Here is a 20086-nt window from a genome sequence, read left to right as displayed (position 1 = left end):
TGAGTGTGCTTTGAAGGATGAGCCATAAACCAGTTTGCAGGCGCCCACCCTCCAAGATGGAGCAGCAGCCGGGTAGCATCAGAGGTGGGTGCTGGCTCTGGGTGCCACAGTGCTATCCATCATCTGGAGCTGGGAACAGCCCCTGGGTGCCTGGGCCCTGCTTTCCAAGCTACAAAGCGGGAGCTGACAGGACTGTGTGGTGCCTGGGGGTGAGGTTTCCCCAGCCATCTTTACTATGCTGCAAATGTTACTTATTTATTTATTTTTGGTTTGGGGATAAAAGCTAATAATTCTCATTATTACTTGGGAGAACTTTGGCACCCTGATTCCAGATGTCCCAGCTCTGCTACTTATGAGTGACCTTGGGCAATTGCTTGCTGTGTCTAAGCTTGTGTGCCCCCCTCTGGTGGCCTGCTGAGAGGGCGTCAGCTGCCAAGTTCTCAGTGATTGTGGGACTCACTCTTCCTGGGTGTGGCCCTTAACCTCCATTCCACTCTCAATCCTACTGGCCCCATCTCTCCCTGTGGTCACTGCCCTAAACCAGACACAGCTCATGGAGGGTCCAGAGAGGTGGCTTGCCTTTTCCCCTCCCCTGGGTGTGGTCAGGAGGGGACTTCGGTGCCTAAGGCATCGTCAGTGGCTAGCTTGGGGGACACAGGAATGTGGAGAGGAGGGTTAGAAGGACCTGGAGGAAGCTGAGCCTCATGGCTGGTTTTGTAGTCAGGTACTTATGAAGCACAGGTACCAATGGCTCTGCTGGCTCAAGTGCCATTGGCGGGGAGCTCTCCCCATCAAAAACATGGGCACCCCGCTTTCCCTCCTTTCCTCTGAGTGCTTAGCACTCTCCAGGGGCACCCAGGCTCTGGAGTGTTGAATGACCTATGTGGCCTCTGCCTTGGTGACTGACACACTTGCAGGGAGGCAGGCAAGTGGCCAGGGAAGCCCTGGAGCAGCACGGCTTCCCTCATGGAGGGTGTGCCATGGGGGGCAGCAGGGTGGGCCCAGGGTGAGCCCAGGGTGAGCCCGGCGAAGCTGGCAGAAGTGGATCCTACCAAGACTGCAGGATGAACTCCAGGCAGCCAGCAGGCGGAGCGCACAGCAGTTAAAAAACCTGAGGCAGTTGGGATACTGAGTGGAGGTGGGGCATGGCGGAGGCAGAACTGTGTGGGTCCCAGAGCTCTTTGTCCCCACGTCATGGAGAACCTTATAAAAATGGCATTGTGTCTTACAAAGCCTAGCTTACAAATTAGGGAGCTGGAAGTGGTGCCCTCTGCAGGAGAAATCGTACAAGGAGCAGCCATGGGGATCTATCAGCTAGCTTCTGTTGCATAACAAACGACTCCCAAAACTGGTGGCTGAAGACAATAACCATTCAGTTAGCTCATGGTTCTGAAGATGGACAGTATGGGTTGGGCTCAGCTGGGTGGCTCTTCTGTTCTTATGGGCTCATTCACATGTCTGGCCAGCAGTCATTATCTCTCTGCTTCTAGGCTTGGTTGGCGGCTGCTTGAGGGAGCAGGGTTAATTGGCAATGTGTCTGTTACCCTCCAGCAGGTTAGCCTGGGTTTATGCACATGGCACCTGGGCAGAGACTCGAGAAGCACAGAGTGCACAGGCCTCAAGGCCCAGGCTCAGGACTTACTTAACATCACTGTTAAATGTTTCATGGACCACAGCAAGGCTCAGAGCAACCTGTGTTCCACTTATGAGTGACCTTGGGCAATTGGCCTTGGTGGGAGGATCACTGCCTAGGATGAAGGTACGAGGAAGGGACTAACTGGCTGTTTCTGCCCATTGGGGCATGGTCTGGAGCAGGGTAGGTCTGGGGAGGTGTGACACTGTCTCCCAGCTTCCAAGCAATGTCCTGGGGGTCAGGAGGCAGGCAGTGCTGTGGGGTCCAGAGGGCAGAGGGAGGATCTGGGAATCTGTCCAGGGAAGGTCTTTCTACCAAGAGGAGGTCCCTCGTGGGCCTGGCTGGCCATGGACACTGGAGCTGCCAGCAGCCTTGTTGGAAAGAGGGTCAGGGATCCAGGTGCTAGGGACTGGGTGGCCTCTGAGACCATGCAGAGGACCCTGTATTGAATCTGGCCCATGCCTTGGGTGCCCTTGCCTGACTCCTGGGGTTTCCCTTTACAGAGAGCTCTCCTGGCCTCTGGCTCCCTGGTTGAGGCAGGTTTCCAAGCTTTTGCAGTGAAGAGCCCCTGCTCAGGAGTGTGTGGATCTCTTTCTGAGGAAGCTGGTTGAGCTTTTCTCTAGTCATTGGCTTTCTGAGTCCACCTTCTTCTGAGTGTCCCCTGAATTTCACATTGGCAAGTCCTTCTCAGGCGAGCAGCCCTCTCTGCACTGGTCCAGGGACATGCTGGGTTCCTGGGAGACATAGATGGAAGTGAGATCCTGATGTGGCAGGCTCAGCTAGTCAGGCTGTGCCACCTGCTGTAACAAACAGCCCCAGTGATCTGGAGGCTACATAGGCTACATAGGCTCAGCATGTGGTGAGGCCTGGTGCTGCCCCATCCAGAGCCCCAGCACAGAGGCAGCGCGTGGTGAGACAGTGAGCTGCCAGCTCAGGCCTCTGTGCTTCTTGTGAACCCTCTAATCATCCTTGGAACCCCGCCCTCCTGGCCTCAACACCGGGGACTTTGGAAGACGAGTTGAACCCAGAGCAGATGGAGTCCAGCCTCGTCTGTGCCACCTTGGAGACTCTCCCTCCTCCAGCCTCACAATTTGGGGAAGAGTGCACCAGAGGGCATGATCCCTTACCCCTGCCTGGCCACTGAGGGACTGCTCCGACCTGCGGAACCTGACTAGTTGACCTCCTTCCCCGCTGCTGTCCCTGTCCTCTCGCCTCATTGTGAGGCCCAGCGTCCCCCCATGCCGGCCCTGTAGACCTGCGGCTGGGCCTTCCTTCCCACCCCAGCCTTCCTCTAAAGGTGGGCCTGCTGGGGCTGGGTCTATACCATGCTCAAGGCCACTGGCCATGCAGGACAGAGCTGAGAGAGGAGAGCTGGGTGAGCACGGGGTCCCTGTCCTCTGGTCCACTTGCATGTTTGGCCTGGGCCAGGTCATCCTGCCGTTTCTCAGACCCCATCCTTCCCCTGTCTTCTTCTCCTGGACATTTGGAACCAGTACCCTTGTCTCTGTCTCCTGGCACCTGCCTGCCCAGCTCCAGCACCTCCTACCTGGACACCTGCACATGGTCTCCCCAAGGGGCCACCCAAGTGAGCTTTCAGAGAGGGAGATGCAGTGCTGACCAGCTCCTAACTGACCCATGACTTCCTCCACATTGGGTCCCGGGGCCCCCTCGATGCACCCCAAGGTATCCCCACCCACTACCCCGCTGGTTCTCCAGGGCCTAGTTCTCACTCCAGCCCCCAGCCTCTTTGGCACCCCACCTCCCAGCCGTCACCCCACCCAGCCCTCTCTTGGGATGTCTGCCCTGCCTCGCCAGGTTCCAGCTGAATGTCACCTCCCGGGCCACCTCCCTATCTACCCTGTTTAGGATGCCATTCCACACGTGCTTTTCTCTTTAAATGCATTTCCCATGATATTATTTTAATGAAGTTCTCCTTTTCAAACATCGTCCTCTGTATTGCGTCCTTACATGTGGCTGGTCAGCCCTGCCCCATTCGGTGGCAGGCTTCAACGTCCTTATCTGTTGACGCAGCTCCCAGTGCCCAGCACGGCACTGGTACGGGCATGGTAGGCCCTCCCCTGGAGTGGAGGGCAGAGGTGGACGCTTTCTGGGGCCTGAGATGCTGGCCTGTGGCTGTTGTGTTTGCTGGAGACCCCGTCTCCCCTGGCACCAGTCAGTCCTCGGGAGGCCAGGCTGCCGCTGGCGCTCTCTGGGTGCCCGTCTCTCCTGGGCTTCAGGTGGATGTGTGCTGGTGAAGACCGCACAGCCCTGTTCGGTGGCGTTCCAGTTCCCATGGTGAAGATTCCCTCACCATGGCCACTTTCAAGCTACTGTCCCTGGATGCACGGGTCCCGAGGTTCTGTGGCTCCCTGGCACTCTGTGGGTCTGGGGACAGAGGCCGGGGGAGCAGGGGAGCTGCCTCTGGCCCTGAAGGGCAGGTGGGATGCGGCCAGCTTTTGCTGGAGCTCTGGGCCCCTGGCCTGCCACCCCGGCCCCCACACTTTCCCTGGCTCTGTGTGAGGAGCAGGCTCGGGAGCATAGGCCCCGCCTGGCCCTGGGGCTCCGCCACGTTAGCTGCTCATTTCCAAGGAGTTCTAGGCTCCCTCTGGCCTCTACTCCTCTGCCTGCAGACAGCCCTAGGAGTAGGTGTCTGTGGGTGGGGGGCCTGGGAGCTTGGTCTGAGCTGGGGTCCAGCTGACCCAGTCCTCTGCTCTGGGAGAGGAGAACACCGCTGGAGTGGTCTGGCAGTCTGCCCACAGTCACCTTGCGCACTGGTTGCAGCCCCTCCTTCTGGTCCCACCTCCTGGTGCACGGTACCCACCTCTGCTAGGTGGCAGGGCGCTCCCGCGGCTCCTCTGCCCAGAGCCCCTGTGCGGGTGGGGCTCCTCTCAGGAGGGTCTTGGCAGAGGACACAATGGCTTGGTGGTCCCCGCCAGCCCTGGGCATTCTGCATGCCTGAGCCCCACACATCTGCCCACCAGCTGTCACCACCGACAGGCTCCCACCAGCCACGGGGAGTGTGAGGGACCCCAACCCCACGGCCTCTGTGGTGCTCTGTGCTCCCCACCTCTGCTCCTGGTGCTGGCGTGGGTGCTGCTCTGGGTGGGGAGCTGGCTCTGGCCTCCCACAGCCTGGTGCCACCCATGGGCCCAGCTCAGGGACCTGGGTGTGCCTCTTTCAGGGGTGCTGGTGCCCAAGCCGCCTCCCTAGGGCTGTCCTCATTCTTTCACGTTCCAGAGTGTGACATTTGGGACAGTGCTGTTATTCAGGAGCTCTGGAGTTTCAGTTGAGTTGTGTGTCCCAGAACCCTGTCCCCTGATTGCCATGGGGTGACTATTGGCTCTGGAGTCCCCCAGGGATGGCCTGACTTCTTGTCTCCATGGGCTTCCCTCTTGAGACCCCAGATGAAGGGTTGTGTGGGGTCCACCATGGAAGAGCCCGATTCCCTGCTGTTTGTGGCTTCTGGCCCCTCGTGTCCTTGGGAACATCAGCTCGAGGGGTGGGAGTAGGGGCTTCCCCTCTAGTTTGCAATGACGCCCAGTGGGAGTCATTTCCAGTTCTAGTGACTCCCCCCCACCTCAGGTTGGGAATCAGCTCCACAGTGACTCCGGTCCCTTCCCTGGGTGGGTCGTGGCTTCAGGAAGAAGCATCAAGGCTTCGGGACTGCCACGTCCTTGTCAGGAGGCCAGGCCATGGCTGTCCTCCACAACAGGGCTCTCTCTGGCTCGAGGGGGCCCCAGCCCGGTCTTCAGACAGGTTTGGCCTGGCCAGCAGAGGACTCAAGATAACTCAAGAGACCGTCAGTGTTTAGGAATTGCGAAGACTCCCGCGTGGCAGCAGCCTGGGGTTCTGACCTTGCTGGAGAAATTGGGAGGGACAGCATGGCCGGCATTCTTGCAGGCCACGGGGCTGGGGCTGGGACCGGCCACAGGAGGGGCCCAGTTCTGGCATTGTGCAAGTTCTGGGCCTGTCTGGTCCAGTCTAATCTGGGAGGGAAACAGGTCCCTGAGGATCGTGGGCCAGTCCTTGGGGGGCCCCAGGGCCAGGCGTCCATGAGGCAGGCAGGCTCCCTCCCCATGGGCCTCAGGAGGGACAGAATGTGGTGCTGAGGTTTCAGCCACCAGGGCTTGTCATTGTTGGCCTAGTTCCCCCCAAGAACACCTTGGAGGGCTCCTGTGGCCACGGTGCTCCACGGGAGCAGGGAGCGAGGGAGGCGTGGCCGCCCACAGGCTGCGCTCTCCTGGGGGGGCCCTGGGTGGAGGCTGCTCTTCCCCACACTCTGGAGGACATCATGGGGCAGGGGCAGTGGCAGCCCTGAGCCAGGGGGAGAACCTGCAGGGGTTTGTGGCCTTGCCGCCAGGGGACCGCCAGGGGACCGCCCGGCTCCAGCCCGGCTCCAAAGGCACCTTCCCAGGAGCCTGCCTGTTCTGAGGGCGGCTCCTGGGCTGTCATTAGGCCCTGCGTCGACCACGTGTGCGGTGCTACTTCCAGGAGGGGAGGCTTTGATCAGAGAAGAGCAGATCCCTTCTCCCCATCTCAAGCAGTGGGGAAGAGGAGAGGCCCCGAGAGACACCAGGAGCCGCCTACCCCTCCAGTTGTGGCCCAAAGGGACGCCCCTTCAGCCTCAGGGTGCAGATGGACTCCCAGGACAGCTGTGCGTGGGCTGTCCAGGGCACCTGGGTCCTGGGGTCCAGGAGCGCAGTCCTCAAGGCTGGATTCCCTGTGTCCTCGGCACCACAGCAAATGCAGATGTGGAGGCCCTCTGGACCCAGAGAGTCGGAGACTGGACACTCAAGCCAGGGGTCTGGTCTCCTGGCCCCCACCCGACTCTGGGCTTCATTAGGAGTGGGGTGAGGCAGTCAGGACAAGAGGGGACCATGTGGGGAGGGCGAGGAGCTGGAGGTGTGCCCGTGATTCAGGGACCCCACAGGAGCTGCCTTTGACCGCCGACCACCATGGGGGTGGGATGGACAGGCTGGGTCACTGCTGGAGAGGGGCAGGACCCTCGCGCTGAGGTCTGCTTCGTGGTCCCTGGCACACCCGTCCTGCTGCAGACTGAGGAGCGTGCCCTGGGTGGCGCCTGGTGCTGCCGTCTGTGCCCTTCAGGACAGACCAGGGGGAGGTTTTGTCTGAAACATTCTGAAGTGGCAGGGCTCGGTACTTCTCCTTGTCCTGGTCCCTGTTCTGAGCCAGCTCTGCTCTAGGTGACGGGAATATGGCAGGGACCTTGGAATAATCCCTCCCCTCCTGCAGGACAAGCTTGGGGGAGAGTTGGGGGCACATGAACAGTGTCCTAGGTGTTAAGGGCTGGAGAGGAAGGCAGGGGCAGGAGAGACGGGGGTCTGGGCATCCAGAGTGCCTCCCGAGGGCCAGCTGAGGAGGCTCTGCAGGGGGTGGGGCAGCAGAGGGACCTGGAGCCAGGCCCAGGGGGTCCCCGGCAGGCAGTGCAGCCAGAGGTGGGGGCCTTGGCTTTGAGCTGAGTGAGGTCACAGGGACTGAGCAAGATGCCACCCTGGATCTCCTTGGCTTTGGTGTGGGACAAATGAAGATAAGGACATTAAGTGGGGCCCCTGTGCCTGGAATGGGACCTGTGCGGTGCTCAGGACCCAGGTCCCGGCCAGCCCTGGGTGGGCGTGGCCCTGTAGAATTGTTGCCAACTGGGCACCATGACATGCTTTGTGGACAAGGGACCTGTGGGGACACACTTGGTCAGCAGGCACCCAGGCCCAGGGGGAAGGCCAGAGGAAAGGGCAGGAGAGACCCTGCCCTGACTGCCCACCGTCTAGATGGTCACCCAGGACGTGGTTTTTCCCTGTGCCTGCCTCTGGCTGCCCTGTGTGGCTGCAATGTCTCTGGGGAAGCATCAGGTCCGGAAGCCATGACATATCACCAGGAATGTCAGCCAGGGTCCCAGGCTAGAATAGAGGCACAGGCTTGACCTGTCCCAGAGGAGCAGGTCTGGTGGGGACACATGCCAGCGGAGAGCCTGGGGAGGTGGTGGGCTGCGGGACGGGGACAGTGTGTCGGTGACGTCAGGTGCCTGTGTTTTCAGCTCTGACACAGGCCGCTTCCCAAGTGTGATCACCTTCCGGGGCCACCTGGTGTGCCCAGGCTCGCCCAGCCAACAGCGGCCAGGGTGGAGGAGCCCAGAAATTCTGGCCAGCCGTGCCTGTGTCCCTGGAGCCATGGCCTGGGTTGGAGATGGTCGCCTAACCTTGGCCTCTCAGGAGGGTCCACCCGCTCATGCCGGGCCAGCACTCTGGTTGGAGCAAGTTCATCTGAGTGGCCTCCCTGACCCAGGCTGCATGGGGAGTGGCCACTTCTACTCCTGTGTGGGCCCCGGATGTTCGAGCACCTACTGCACACGGCCCTGCGTGGGGCTTGAGGACAGAGCAGGTGTCATGCCCTGTTCTCCGGGGGAGACCTCACCGGGGGAGGGGACTGCAGCAGGGCCTGAGCAGGCTGAGCCTGGGGGAGGGACACTCCTGCTGGAGGGACACCTGCCAAAGCTGGGGAGGAAGGGCTTTGCAGCCCAGGGCCACGCCTCTCACGAGAACTGAAGTAGCAGACCCGGGCTGGAGCACAGCTCAGTGCTAGAGCATCTGCCCGCTGGGCCAGGCCCTGCGTTCCGCCCGGCACCACCAACAAGACCAAGCCCGCAGACCGCATTTGGAGAATGCTCCCAGTTTATACAGCATCTGCACAGCCACTTCCCCAGGCTCCCACTGGCCCCTGACAGGTTTAGCTGGTCCCCGCAGACCTGCGGGGCCGGCCTCTGGGAAGGGGCTTGAGGACATCTCCTGGAATTGTCTCAGGATCCTGTGAGGCGGGTGTGGCCACCCCAATCTACAGATCTGAAGACTGAGGCTCCAGAGGGCATCCTCCAACAGCCACCCCGAACCCACGGGGGCTATTCCTGGGCTCTACCCAGCATGCATTGCTCTCCCGATTTTGAGCCCACCCCAAGGCTTCTGCCCAGCCCCAGGGAGGCTGAGCTCTGAGTGAGAGGACAGGGTCCCCAGGTGGGTGGAGACATTGGAAGGATGGCTCTGGGCCCAGGCACCCCCAGGGAGTGCAGAGATGCTGGCACCTCACAGTCCCTGGGGGACCACCCCAGCGACCTCAGGTTGAGCTGTGGCTGGGCGAGCCAGGTAGCCTGGCTGAGACCCAGTCCCACACTGAGCTCTGCACGGGAGGCCCAGTCTGACTAGTAAGCCCACCACCTTCCCTCCACCTCCCGCCGTGGCTCCTGGGGCCCGAGGGGCATCCACAACCCCTGCTGCGCTTCTCGGCTTGGGTGGTGCACTTTGTCCTGTGCACTGAGTCACATGGCAGAGACCTTCAGGCAGCTCCTCGGGGTCACCAATATCTGGCTTTGTCTTTCAGCCTGCCCCTCCCAGCCCCTCCTCAGAGCCTCAGTTTTTCATCTGTGAAATGGAGATGGGGACAGCACCCACCTCCTGGGGTCCCTGTGGGATGCAGAAGCCTCCGGGGCCAGCAGTCACAGGCTCTTGGGCTCTGGCAGCCACGGTCACGGGTGCTCCCTGCTGTGGAAGGACGTTTCCTTCCACACGAGGCGCTGGCAATGGCTTACAGCGTTGCACAGCTCGGCGGCCTCCGGGCTGCTGCACCAGAAGCTGGGGCCCAGGACGCACTGGTCGGTGCCCAGCAGTGGGACCCTGGAGGCGTGGCAGGCCCCCATCTTCCTGCACACAGCCTCGGGGTCCATCATCTCCTTGAGGCTCTCGATCAGCACTGGCTCGTACTCGGTGACGAAGCGGCTGCACTGCACCATGTAGGGCAGGGGCAGGATGTGGCAGCCGCCCTTGAAGGCTTTCAGGATGTCCCGCTTGGTGCTCTTGAGCTCCAGGTTTTGGGAAGACACACCCAGCAGCCTTTTGCACCCGTTGCAGAAGCTGCCCTGACCATCCTCGTTCAGCAGCAGGGACGGCTCCTTAGCATGGGCCCCTGAGACGGCCCTGGCCCGCCTGCGGCTGCTACAGAGCCGGATGGCCTTGCACACTCTTTCTGGGGTGACTCTGCTCACCATCTGCACCAAGGAGGGGCTGTAGGTGTCCACCAAGGTGATGCACTCCTGGAGGATGGAGGCGGGCATTAGGGAGCACACTCGCTCCAGGGCCTGGCTGATCATGGCCTCGGTGCTGTTGGTCACCAGCCACTGGTCCAGCTTCTGGATCACATCCAGGCACAACTCGCAGGTCAGGCCTGACTTCATCTGGACCTCGTTCCTCCTCGGCAGCCCCAGTTCCAGGGAGGGGACCCCGTCCACAGCAGCTATTTGAGCCAGCTGGTGGGCAGGCTCCTCACAGAAGCCACCCTTCCTGCAGACCCCTTGTGGTGGGAGAAGTCTCAGAGTCTGCTCTGCAGGGACAAAGAGCTGGTAGATGTAGCTCTTACAGAGGAGAGCCAGGCCAGGCTCCAGGGAGTCACACTGACCCTGGACGTTCATCCCTGCCAAGGTCAAGTTGGACCTCTGAGCATCCTGGAGCTGGGAGACCAGCCGGACACACTCTTGGCACACAGCACCCCCAGGTTTCTGTGGAGGGTGGAAGCTGAGGGCCCCGTTGGCCATGAATGGGGCCACTGCCTGGGAGGTGTCCTCCTGGGAGAGTGGTCCCCCTGGTCCCCCTGGGGCGTCCAGGCGCCTCTGCAGCGGCTCACAGAGGGTGAGCGCAGTACACACCTGCGCTGCAGAGCTGCCCGGGTCTCTGCTGATCATGCTCAGGATGACCGTGCTGTGGGCGTCCACCATCCCTTTGCATGAGGCTGAGGACTCCTGGCTGGGAAGCCACTCACAGGTCTTCATCATTGAGGCCAGGATGTCGGACTCAGTGGCGTCCGGGTTCAGCCCGTTGCCGGCAGCAGCCACCACTTCCTGGCACACGTCACAGGGCAGGGACTTGGTGGTGGGCTTGCTCCAGACAGCTGTTTGGCAGTGCCCCAGAGCCCCACACCTGGCAGCTGCCTGCAGGTCACGACACCACACCTCGGGTCCCTTGGCACAGTCCCGGGGGCCTGAGATGGGGCCAGCCATGGTGGGCCCCAGGAGGCTGGACAGGAGAAGCAGGGCACACAGCATGCTGCCCAGTGACTGGCGTTCCCGTGCTCCTGGCTGCCTGGCTGCTATAAACCCGGCTCTCCGGCCTGTCCCTGAGTGGGTGCAGGGGAGGTTTACATGAGGCTGGGAGGTGGTTTAGATGTTCAGGGTTGGTCTGCCGGCCAACTGCTATAAACCCGCCTCCGGCCCCTCCTGCAGCCTGACTCACAGCCCCGCCCTGCCCCCTTGTCGGCTGGCCTCTGCCTCCTCCTCCCTGCAGGTGTTCAGAGCCCACTCCTGTTTAGTGAGGCCTGCCTCCAGGTGCTCTCCTGGCCCCGCCGTCTTCAGGCCTGGCAGCCTCTGGAACGCCCTCCCCGGCCCCCCCCCCCATCACATACCTTGTCCTGACTTGCTGGGTGGCCTGGGTCTCCTCCTGCAGGGAGACCAGGGGATCTCCTGCTCCCATTGGGGAGGTACGGAAAGGCATCTGTCCTGTTTCCAGAGGACAGGGAACGAGTCCCCCACCCCCATTGCTTTCTAACTGGGCTCTGGTCTGGACTGTAGGACACTTGGTCTGGGTTTTGTTTTTGGCACTGGGGATTGAACCCAGGGGGGTTTACCACTGCACTACATCCCCAGCCCTTTTTATTTTTATTTTTATCTGGAGACAGAGCCTCCCTAAGTTGCTGAGGCTGACCTCAAACTTGCAAGCCTCCTGCCTCAGCTTCCTGAGATGCAGGGGTTACAGGGGTGCTCACCCCGTGAGGCTGGGAGGTGGTTTAGATGTTCAGGGTTGGTCTGTGGCCTCGGCTCTCCAGCCCGCTGGCCTCAGGGTGCCTGCGGGAAGCTCTAGCCTGTGAGATCCAGAGCCCAGATGTTCTCTTCACTGTGAAAACCTCTGTGAAAGGCCACGTGGGTGGCGCCTGGTGGACAGGCATACGCTTGCTGATAGCACACAAACACAAAAGGGCTTGTTTCCACCTGTGTCACTTGTTGTCCTTTTTCTTCCTTGGTTTTGAAATAGTTGTTAGGCAAGAGCATTGGCACCCACGAAAACAACAGGTGCAGAGGGCTGAGGCCCACGGCCCAGGGGAGAGTTCCAGGGCAGCCTCCTGCTTGGCCCCGTTGCCAGGGCCCCGGCCCCATGGCAGGGGCTACACTGTGGCTCCCTGTGTGTCTTGGTGGGCCTGCCCACGTGTGGGCACCTGCAACTCAGGTTCCAGGCCCTGGAAGCTGAGGCTGGTGGCCCAGGCGCCCTGGTGGCCTCTCCTGAGGAATGCGGCCCAGCCCTTGGTTGTCCTTCCAGGCTACTGGGCTTGCAGGGAATGGGATCCTACATGCTGAGCCCTTTAAATGGCTTCCAGGGGCTCTGGTTCCTTGGGGCCAGGGGAGGGGACCACCCCAGGGAGGGGTAGGACGGGGTTCTCAGCTGCAGGGAGGGCGTGAGCTGGGTGAGTGGCCCCAAGTTCCTGCACAGGGTGGAGCAGGACTGGGTGGCTCTGTGGCAGTCTGGCCAGCAGGCCTGGCGCTTCCACTCCCACGGCTCGTTCCTTGCCTGCCGATTGCCGCCCACAGCCGCCCAGGGCCAGGCACAAGGCGGAAGCAAGCAGAAGGTCCTGCCTGGGGTACGAAGGTGTGGTGGCCTGGGAGCCCCCGACCTTCCATTCCGTCACCTTCCAGCCCCATGTCACTTCCTGAAGCATCTTCCATGCAGGCTGGCTTTCCAGAGGCCCGACTGTCCTCCTGTCCTGGTCCCTTGGGCCTGCTTACTAGGTGCTCCCTTTGTAAGGCCCGCCATGCTGCGTGGACACTCGTTCCTGGGTGGAATTCCCACTGGGTGTCATGGTTTATTTGCCTGTTCCCCTTTGATGGGCAGGTGGGTCGTTTCCAGCTAGCGTGGACGCTGCTGCCCTGCGGCCTCTGAGCACTTCTTAGGGATGGGTCAGACTGGGCTCTGGGAGCAGAGCCGTGGGGTGGGGTCTGCAGCTGTGGGTGGCGTGCACCAGAAGGTGTCCAGGTGGTTGTGCCAGTTCCGGCCCCACAGTGTTGGAGGGCTTCTGATTGCCCTGTATGTTTTGGGGGTCGCAGTGTTGTCTGGACACCACAGTCAGCCCTCCATGCCTGCAGCTGGGTGCCTGCAACTCCAGTCAGCCCGACACTCACTGCAGGGTTCACAGGCCCCAGAGGGGAGAGGCTCCGACCGAGAGCCCCCCCACTTCAGACCACAGCAGTCCCAGGGCGCCCCGTCTCTGGAGGGCAGCTTTAAGTGGAGGGTCCCAGGGCTCTCAGCCTGGTAATTTGCTAGGAGGCAGCTCCTGGAACTGAGGAAGGCCCATGGCTCCTGACAGGCAGCTGCTGAGGAAGGACGCCGGAGCAGGGAGGGCAAGGCGGGGGGCAGGCGAGGGCATCCTGCCCCCCGCACAGCCCCTCCGTGGGTCCCGCTCCCAAAGTTCACTGGATCTGGTCGAGGATTGTAACAGAGTGGACCTCCAGCACCCCTGGAGGGCAGTGGACACTGGGAGTTCTGTCCCCCAACCCCATCCTGAGGCTATTAGGGGCCCTGGGCCGAGTCAGCTGGTTAATAAACTCAGGCGTTTTGAGGACGGGGACCTCCTGCCATGGGGAGACTCCCGGGCTTGGGAACTCTGCGCCAGGAACGGGGATGAACCAAGCGTGTCCCTGTACCGCGTTTCCTTTTGATGTCATTGATCCTCCATAGACCACCCGCCCGCCCTTCTCCTCCCCATCCCTCCGCCCATCTGTCCCTCCGTCCCTCTGTCCTCTCAGCCGCGCACACACACACACATTTGCAGGGGGGTGGGGTTTCCTAGCCCGCGGTGCAGGTGAAGGCCATGTCCCTTGTCCCCCTGCTTCCCCACGCCTTGTCTTCCGTGATCACAGGCGGGTGTAAGGTTGGGAGCCATGTGGGCAGCTCTGTGGACACACTTAGGCAGCCCAGCCCGGGCTCCCTGGGCGCCAGCACTATTGTGTGTGGCAGGTTATCTCCAGGGCAGTCCAGCCCGTCACAGGGTATGCTCTCTGCTCACGTCCCCTTGGTCACCTCCTCTGGGTGCCCCTTGCAGCCCTTCTTGGCCCCTTATAACTGGAGTATGGGCCAGGGACTGTCGGACGCCCCTTGGTTTGGGTCCGTCGGCTGCTGGCCCGGGCCTCCACCAGGGATGTGCGCTGCTGGTGGGCGGCCTGCCAGCTGCCCCGGGCCTTGTTGGTGTGTCCTGTGCCAGCCACACAATGCTGGTGTACCCAGGGTGGTCACTGCCGACCCCTTGGTTGGGATCTACTCCTTTCCTCCTCTGTGAAGCTACTATTTCCTCTTGTAATTAATAAGTCATATTAACAAAATTATTTTGAGACCATGTAGGTCTCCTATCCACTAATTCACTACCCCATCTTCCTTCTACATTTATTAATTTGTATTTTCTTGTCCCTATTCTCTCCTCTTCCCTCCTTCTTTTCCTGTCTCTTGAAGACTTATGAATTTTTATTGTATTTTTATTATTCTGAAGTCTTGTGTATGTGATTTTAAGTTGCATTTAGTAGGTTCAAGTCCACCACTAGGAATGGCTTTTGTTCCTGAGTTGTTCCAGCTCCTACCCTGGGAGCCCTGTGGAGCCATCATGTCCCTTTGCTCTGGCCCTGGCATTCCCGGCCCTCCTAGACTGCCTGGGACGAGCGTTCCGGCCCCTCTTGGGCTTTCCTGGACCAGCCTGCTTGCCAAGAAAAGTGGTTTTAGAGACCAGGATCTGGACACTGGTGTGCTCACGGCTGAGGTGCTGCCAGTGCTTCCGGCACTCACCAAGCAGGGCAGGGTAAACAGTGACTGCTCACCCACGAGGTCAAGAAGGAAGGCGGAAGGGGCCATGTGTGTGGAAAGACAGAAACATACCACTGTAGATACAGAAACAAATAAGGTGCATACACATCTACATATGTCACCTGGAACAAACTCAGGTACCCGTCTGCCTACACATCTGCCACCCATGCATCCACCCATCCATTCATGTACCCATCCACCCATCCACCCATCCGTCCACCCATCCACCCATCTATCCACCCATCCATCCATCCATCTACCCACCCAACCACCTATCCCACCCACCTACCCATCCACCTATCCATTCATCCACCCACCCCACCCACCTATCTGTCCACCCACCCACCCACCATCTATCTTCTTAAGATCATGAGCTCATACTGATACTTCTGCCACACACTAGCACATTCCAGCTGTGTCCCTTTCGATATTTTATACTTTTCCTGCTTCAACACTGAGAAGATCCCATTATCTATTTTTTTTTTTTAGTTGTAGATGGACACAATACCTTTATTCTATTTTTTATGTGGTCCTGAGGACAAAACCCAGGGCCCCACGTGTGCAAGGCAAGTGCACTACTACTGAGCCACAACCCCACCCCCATTACCTTTAATGCATTTACTCATTTGCTGAACCCAGAATGTATTTAAAAATGTTCAGAACTAACCTCTGGGGAAAGCCGAGCCTGCTCACAGAGCTCTGGGTCTGAGCGTCCGGCTTTGTACTGTGGTGGGATTGACACACAGAACACACGCATCTTAACGGGGCAGTTCAGTGAATTTTCACTGCACACACACTTGTGTAAGTCAAGTGTGCAGTGGTCCCTGGTGCCCGGCTGTGCGTCCGGAGCGTGATGGCTTTCCTGGTTGTCCCCGTCATGGGTGAAGGTCCCCTGTCCTTGCACCTTGCCTTCATGGGATCTGCAGCATTTTCTCCTGTTCTGTTTCCTCTCATGTGACACCCCAGTATGTGTCCACACTGTCCCTTGCAGCTGTGCAGAGCTGGCCCACTTTGCTGGTCCTGCCCTGCTGTGTGGCCGGGTGACGGTGCTGGCTCCAGTCCTGGGTGTGCGGCTGGCCATGGGGTTTATGTGTGGGGAGCCTGTCCCCCCAAGGCCACACCTGCTGCTGTCACTCAGAGGTGCTGCTGGTGCCTGTCACTCCTCATGGCCCTGGTCTCAGTCCCAACCGCAGCTAACCAGAGCAGCGTTTGCTGAACTATTGTGGCTTCTTATAAATTCTGTTATTTCAAAAGTTTTCTGAAGGTGATTTACTGTTTCTTCCCAAGGAAAGCCGAGCATGGCTGCGTGGGATCAAGGGAGGGTGTGTGCGGGCTGCTTTGTGGTGGCCTGATCTGGAGGCAGGGGGTGGGGATGGGGAGCAGAAGAGGAAGCTCTGTCTCCACAGCCTGGTCCTGGAGAGCACAGAGGACGCTGTGGCTTGCTCCAGGGAGAGCATCTTGAGACAGCCTAAACCGGGGTCTGCTGCTGATAGAGGGGGAGACCCTCCCTTCCCTGCTGGCCGCACCGCCCAGCCCTCACCTGCCTGGCCTGCAGAAGGGCGAAGAGTAGCCCCTGTGGACACAGAGCCACTAATTCACTGTCCCCTCATGGTGTAAGGGGAGGCAGGTGTCTCTGTCTCCTGTCCAGCCCTACCTAGAGGGACTGTCCAGTGTGTGTCCTGGAAGGTGGGATGCTGGCCTGCATTGCATGTGTTCTGCAGGGTGGTCTGCTTGTCCCCCTGCCCCTGTGTCATGCCCACTGCTCCCAAGACGACATCTCTCCTACCCTTTGCCCTTCCTGGGTCTTCCAGGGAACATGTCTGTCCCCTGCCTGGGATTCATCTTCACCACCTGGCCATCTGGGGACACCAGGGTGGGGTTCACTGCCTGTTCCACATATTTCCCAGGACCCTGCTGTGAGCTGGGGGCAGCCAAGATGGGACACGGGGGCTGGAGGCGAGCATGACAGAGGTGTGGCCCCCCCCTCCATGCAGGAGGCTGAGATTACGTATGGGTTGGGGGTGGGACCATGGTGACCCACTGCAGCCCACCAGGGAGGTGACGTGGCCATCCAGGAGAAAGCGCCCAGCCAGGCTGGGGGGACAGAGGCCCTGGGGTGGTGCTGCCAGCCGAGTGGGAGCAAGGAGGTGCAGGTGAGGCTGGGAGCCATGTCGACTTCTCAGTCGGCTTCAGGGCGTCTGGGCTGCTTGAGCTGGGGACAGAGTCATGGAGACCCACGGCAAAGGGCCTGGGAGAGGGTTTGGGGGGAGCCCGAGATGGTCAGGGCTCCTCCAGGACAGCACCCACCCACCAGAGCTGGGAGGAGGGAGGGGCTGAGGGGAGGCTGCAGGCCAGAGGCAGCAGCTGAGCAGGTCCTGCTGAGCTGGGGGGGGGGCTGAGGGCCACACCTGGTGGGCATCCTCCCCTGAGGGCCAAGTGCTCAGCCCACCTGTGAGCCCCTCTCAGGTCAGGTCTTGTCACCCTGAGCCCAGATCAGAGCTGGGCCTCACAGTCCACCAAGCCAGATCCCAGCCACCGTCCTCCCACGGGGATTGGCTCATGGGGCCCTGCAGAGATCCCCTTGCTCCTGGGGAGGGAGGTGGCATGGCCAGAGGCCAAAGGCAGTGGGGGTCCGTCCACTCATGGATGAGCACCTTGATGAGGACGGGCCTCCCTCCTCTGGGGCCTCCTGCGTCTCCTACTGCGTGGCCCCCATCTGGGGTCACTCAGAGGCTGTACCTGAGGCCTTCTCCAACAGGCCTCCAGGCTTCACAGATGTTGAGAGCCACAGCCAAAGGGGCCCCAGCAAACTTCCAGCTGCCGGCTGATGATTGGCTCACAGCGGCCCCAGCAACTTCTAGCTGATTGGCTCCTCTGCGGTGATGCTCATTGGGCTGTTTCCCCGCCTTTTCAGACTACGGAGCTGCTCATTGGGGGACTTTTTTGGCTCCACCCACACGACCCAGCCAATCGGCCTCAAGAGCAGGAGGAGTGGGGGAGGTGGAGAGGCTTGTGGGAAGCCGGTGGTGGCAGTTGAGGCTCTGAGGGTTTTTCCTGAGAGGCTGTTTTGTTTGGCGTGTGTGGTTCTAAAAATAAAGTTAGTTTCTTTTGACAAGTGGCTCCTGATTGTGCCCAGCCAGACTGCGGCACACAGGAGCAGCAGAGTAAGGAGGCCTGGCCTCCAGTCAGGCCCAGCGGTGGCCCCTCGCAGGAGCCCTGGGCCCGCCCAGGGAGCGCGACGAGATGGAGAATGTCCTCGGCTGGGGGAGCACAGCCTGGGCTCGCCATAGCGGAGAGAGACTCTCTCATGCTTCTGGGGTTTCAGACCCAAATTGGTGTCAGCAGGCGGTGCTGTCCCTGCAGGCTTGGAGAGGACTCCCTGCCGCCCCAGCTCCTGGTGTGGCCGCCTGTCCTTGGCAGGCCATGGCTCGCAGTGGCCATGCCTCTGTCCTCAGTGCTCTCATCTCTCCGAGTCTCTGTTCCTTTCCTCCTTCTCATAGAGATGCCAGCCACTGGCCCAGGGCAGCCCTGATGGGTGTCACCTCCTCTTACTAACGACTGCAGGGAAGGCCCTGTGTCCATGTAAGTTCACCTGCACATCCACAGAGCTCAGGGCCCAGCGTGTCTTTGGGGAGCAAAAGTTACCCACGACTGGTGGAGTCTGTGCACTGGCGACCTTGACCTTCAACATGTGCACTGTTGAGATCCAGCCTTGGTCCCCAGGAGCCCAGGTGGGAGACAGCTGAGCCTCAAGTCAGGGTCAGGTGGGGTGGGGGCCCTGAGACGTTGTCGGTGACGCCCCCTCTGTCCACAGCCAGCCCTGGGCAAGGGAAACCTGGGCTCCCAGAGTCCTGTGGCCTGAGAGCAGGGGCTTTGAAGTCACCACCCCAGGGCCTCAGTCCTACCACCTGCCAACTCAGGGCACCATGATCTCCAGCCCCAGAGCCCCAGCTCCAGGCTGAGAAACCTCTTCTTGACTGTGGAGCTGCAGAAGCCCGGTGTGGAGGGGTGCCGCAGGGACATAATGATGATCGCAGACCACAGAGGCCAAGGAGCCTGGGAGTTGGCACTCAGGACTTGGGCACCGTGAGCCAGAGCCCTTCCGAGTGGGGTCTCAGCACCTTGGGGGATGCTGCAGGGAAAGCACAGGTCCCCACTGGTGAGGCGTCTCCCGCGTGCCAGCGCCCTGGGTGGCCCTGCTCCTTCCTGCTGGGTGAGAGTCCTCCCAGCACGTCCCAAGCTTCCACGCACGGGCAGGCACTTCCCAGAGGCCGCCTCCCTGGGGCTGGGTTTGGGCTGCAAGCCCAGTCTCAGCAGGATGGGCCCCACCAGGCTGCCCATCCTGAACACCTCGAGCAGCTGCAGAGCTCAGTGCAGGTGAGGTGGCTTGCCTCACCCCGGATGGAGGGAGCAGCTGGAGGCGTGGACAGAGTCCCCCTAGCCCTGGTGAAAAGCAGATCCTGGTAGCAACAGGCCGCATCTTGTTTGCTTTGCTTTGTCTGCATGTGAGAATGCAACAGTCGTTTATTAAGCACCTATTGTGTCTGCGTGCTGACCTAGTTCTGGGGACATTTGAGTGAACACAACAGACAGAAGCCCTGTGCTCCTGGAACTCACATTCTAAGGGCAAAGGCAGAGATTGAGCAACAGACGTAAGTGTGGTAATGAGGAAGAAAGTGACAAGCGAGCACAGCGAGCTACCTGTTGTGAGGGGTTGGAGAGCCAGGAGCAAGTGGTCAGGGGAGGCCTTGGTGACCAGACAGAATTTGAGTGAGAGTGGAGAAAGCGTGGGAGGAAGCCAGGTGAGTGTCTGGATGTCCTCCAAGAAGAGAGGCCAGAATGTCCAAAGGTCCTGGGGCAGGTGAGCATAGGAAGGGCCAGGACACAGGTGGCTTGAGCAGACTGAGAGCAGGAGGAGCCACAGCAGCCAGGATTAGCAGGGCCACACGCTGGGCACTCTGGCCTGGCTCTGAGGGAACTAGGGTTTTGAGCACAGGAGAGCCTGACGGACAGTACTTCTAGGGGATCAGTCGGGGCCCAGGGTGGAGAGCGGAGAGCTGGGAGGACCTGTTGGGCGATGGTGTGATCCGTGAGAGGCCGTGGGGGTAGTGGTAGCTGTGGGAAGGTGGTGGCCTTGGGGTCCAGGCTGCAGTGAGAGGATTGGCTGGTGGTTTATGTGGGACATGAGAGCTGGGGACACACCCGGCATCTGGCCCATCTACCCTGAGATGGCGGAGGAGGGATGCAGGCAGACCTGTTGGGCTGTCATTGTGACACCAGGTGAGAGGCAGCGCCTGACCCAGGGTGGTATGGACAGGGAGCACAGAATGAGGCCATCGCGTGGGCTGTGAGGGGAGGGGATGGAAGCCTGGGATTTCAGCATGGGGGCCGCGTCCCTCTGTCAGAAGGAACGCTGGGCTGGGAGGCAGGATTAGGCAGGACGGGGCGGGCGAGAGCCTGTGGGACAGCCTCCTGGAGGGAGGCCCCACAGGTGGGGCTGTCACTGCCCTGCTGGGTGTTATTTGAGTTTCCGAGGGGGACCTGGCAGGGAGGAGCCCTGGGC

The 20086-nt window shown here is 60.6% G+C and overlaps 2 protein-coding genes across 2 annotated transcripts in view; one reads left to right on the top strand and one right to left on the bottom strand.

The window, feature by feature from the left end:
- Sorcs2 (sortilin related VPS10 domain containing receptor 2) overlaps positions 1 to 20086 on the top strand; it is a 343989-nt gene that overhangs the window by 144581 nt on the left and 179322 nt on the right.
- Psapl1 (prosaposin like 1) lies at positions 8256 to 10888 on the bottom strand. Its single transcript, XM_015481925.2, has one exon. It carries the CDS (start codon positions 10731 to 10733, stop codon positions 9165 to 9167), a length of 1569 nt encoding a protein of 522 aa, XP_015337411.1. The 5' UTR covers positions 10734 to 10888; the 3' UTR covers positions 8256 to 9164.

This window comes from Marmota marmota, unplaced genomic scaffold (assembly GCF_001458135.2).
Source record: "Marmota marmota marmota unplaced genomic scaffold, marMar, whole genome shotgun sequence".
Taxonomy (NCBI): Eukaryota; Metazoa; Chordata; class Mammalia; order Rodentia; family Sciuridae; genus Marmota; species Marmota marmota.
This window is presented reverse-complemented; position numbering and strand designations above follow the sequence as displayed.

Coding starts and splice junctions, on each gene's coding strand:
- Psapl1 (XM_015481925.2), bottom strand. CDS start 10,733: ATGCTGTGTGCCCTGCTTCTCCTGTCCAGCCTCCTGGGGCCCACCATG.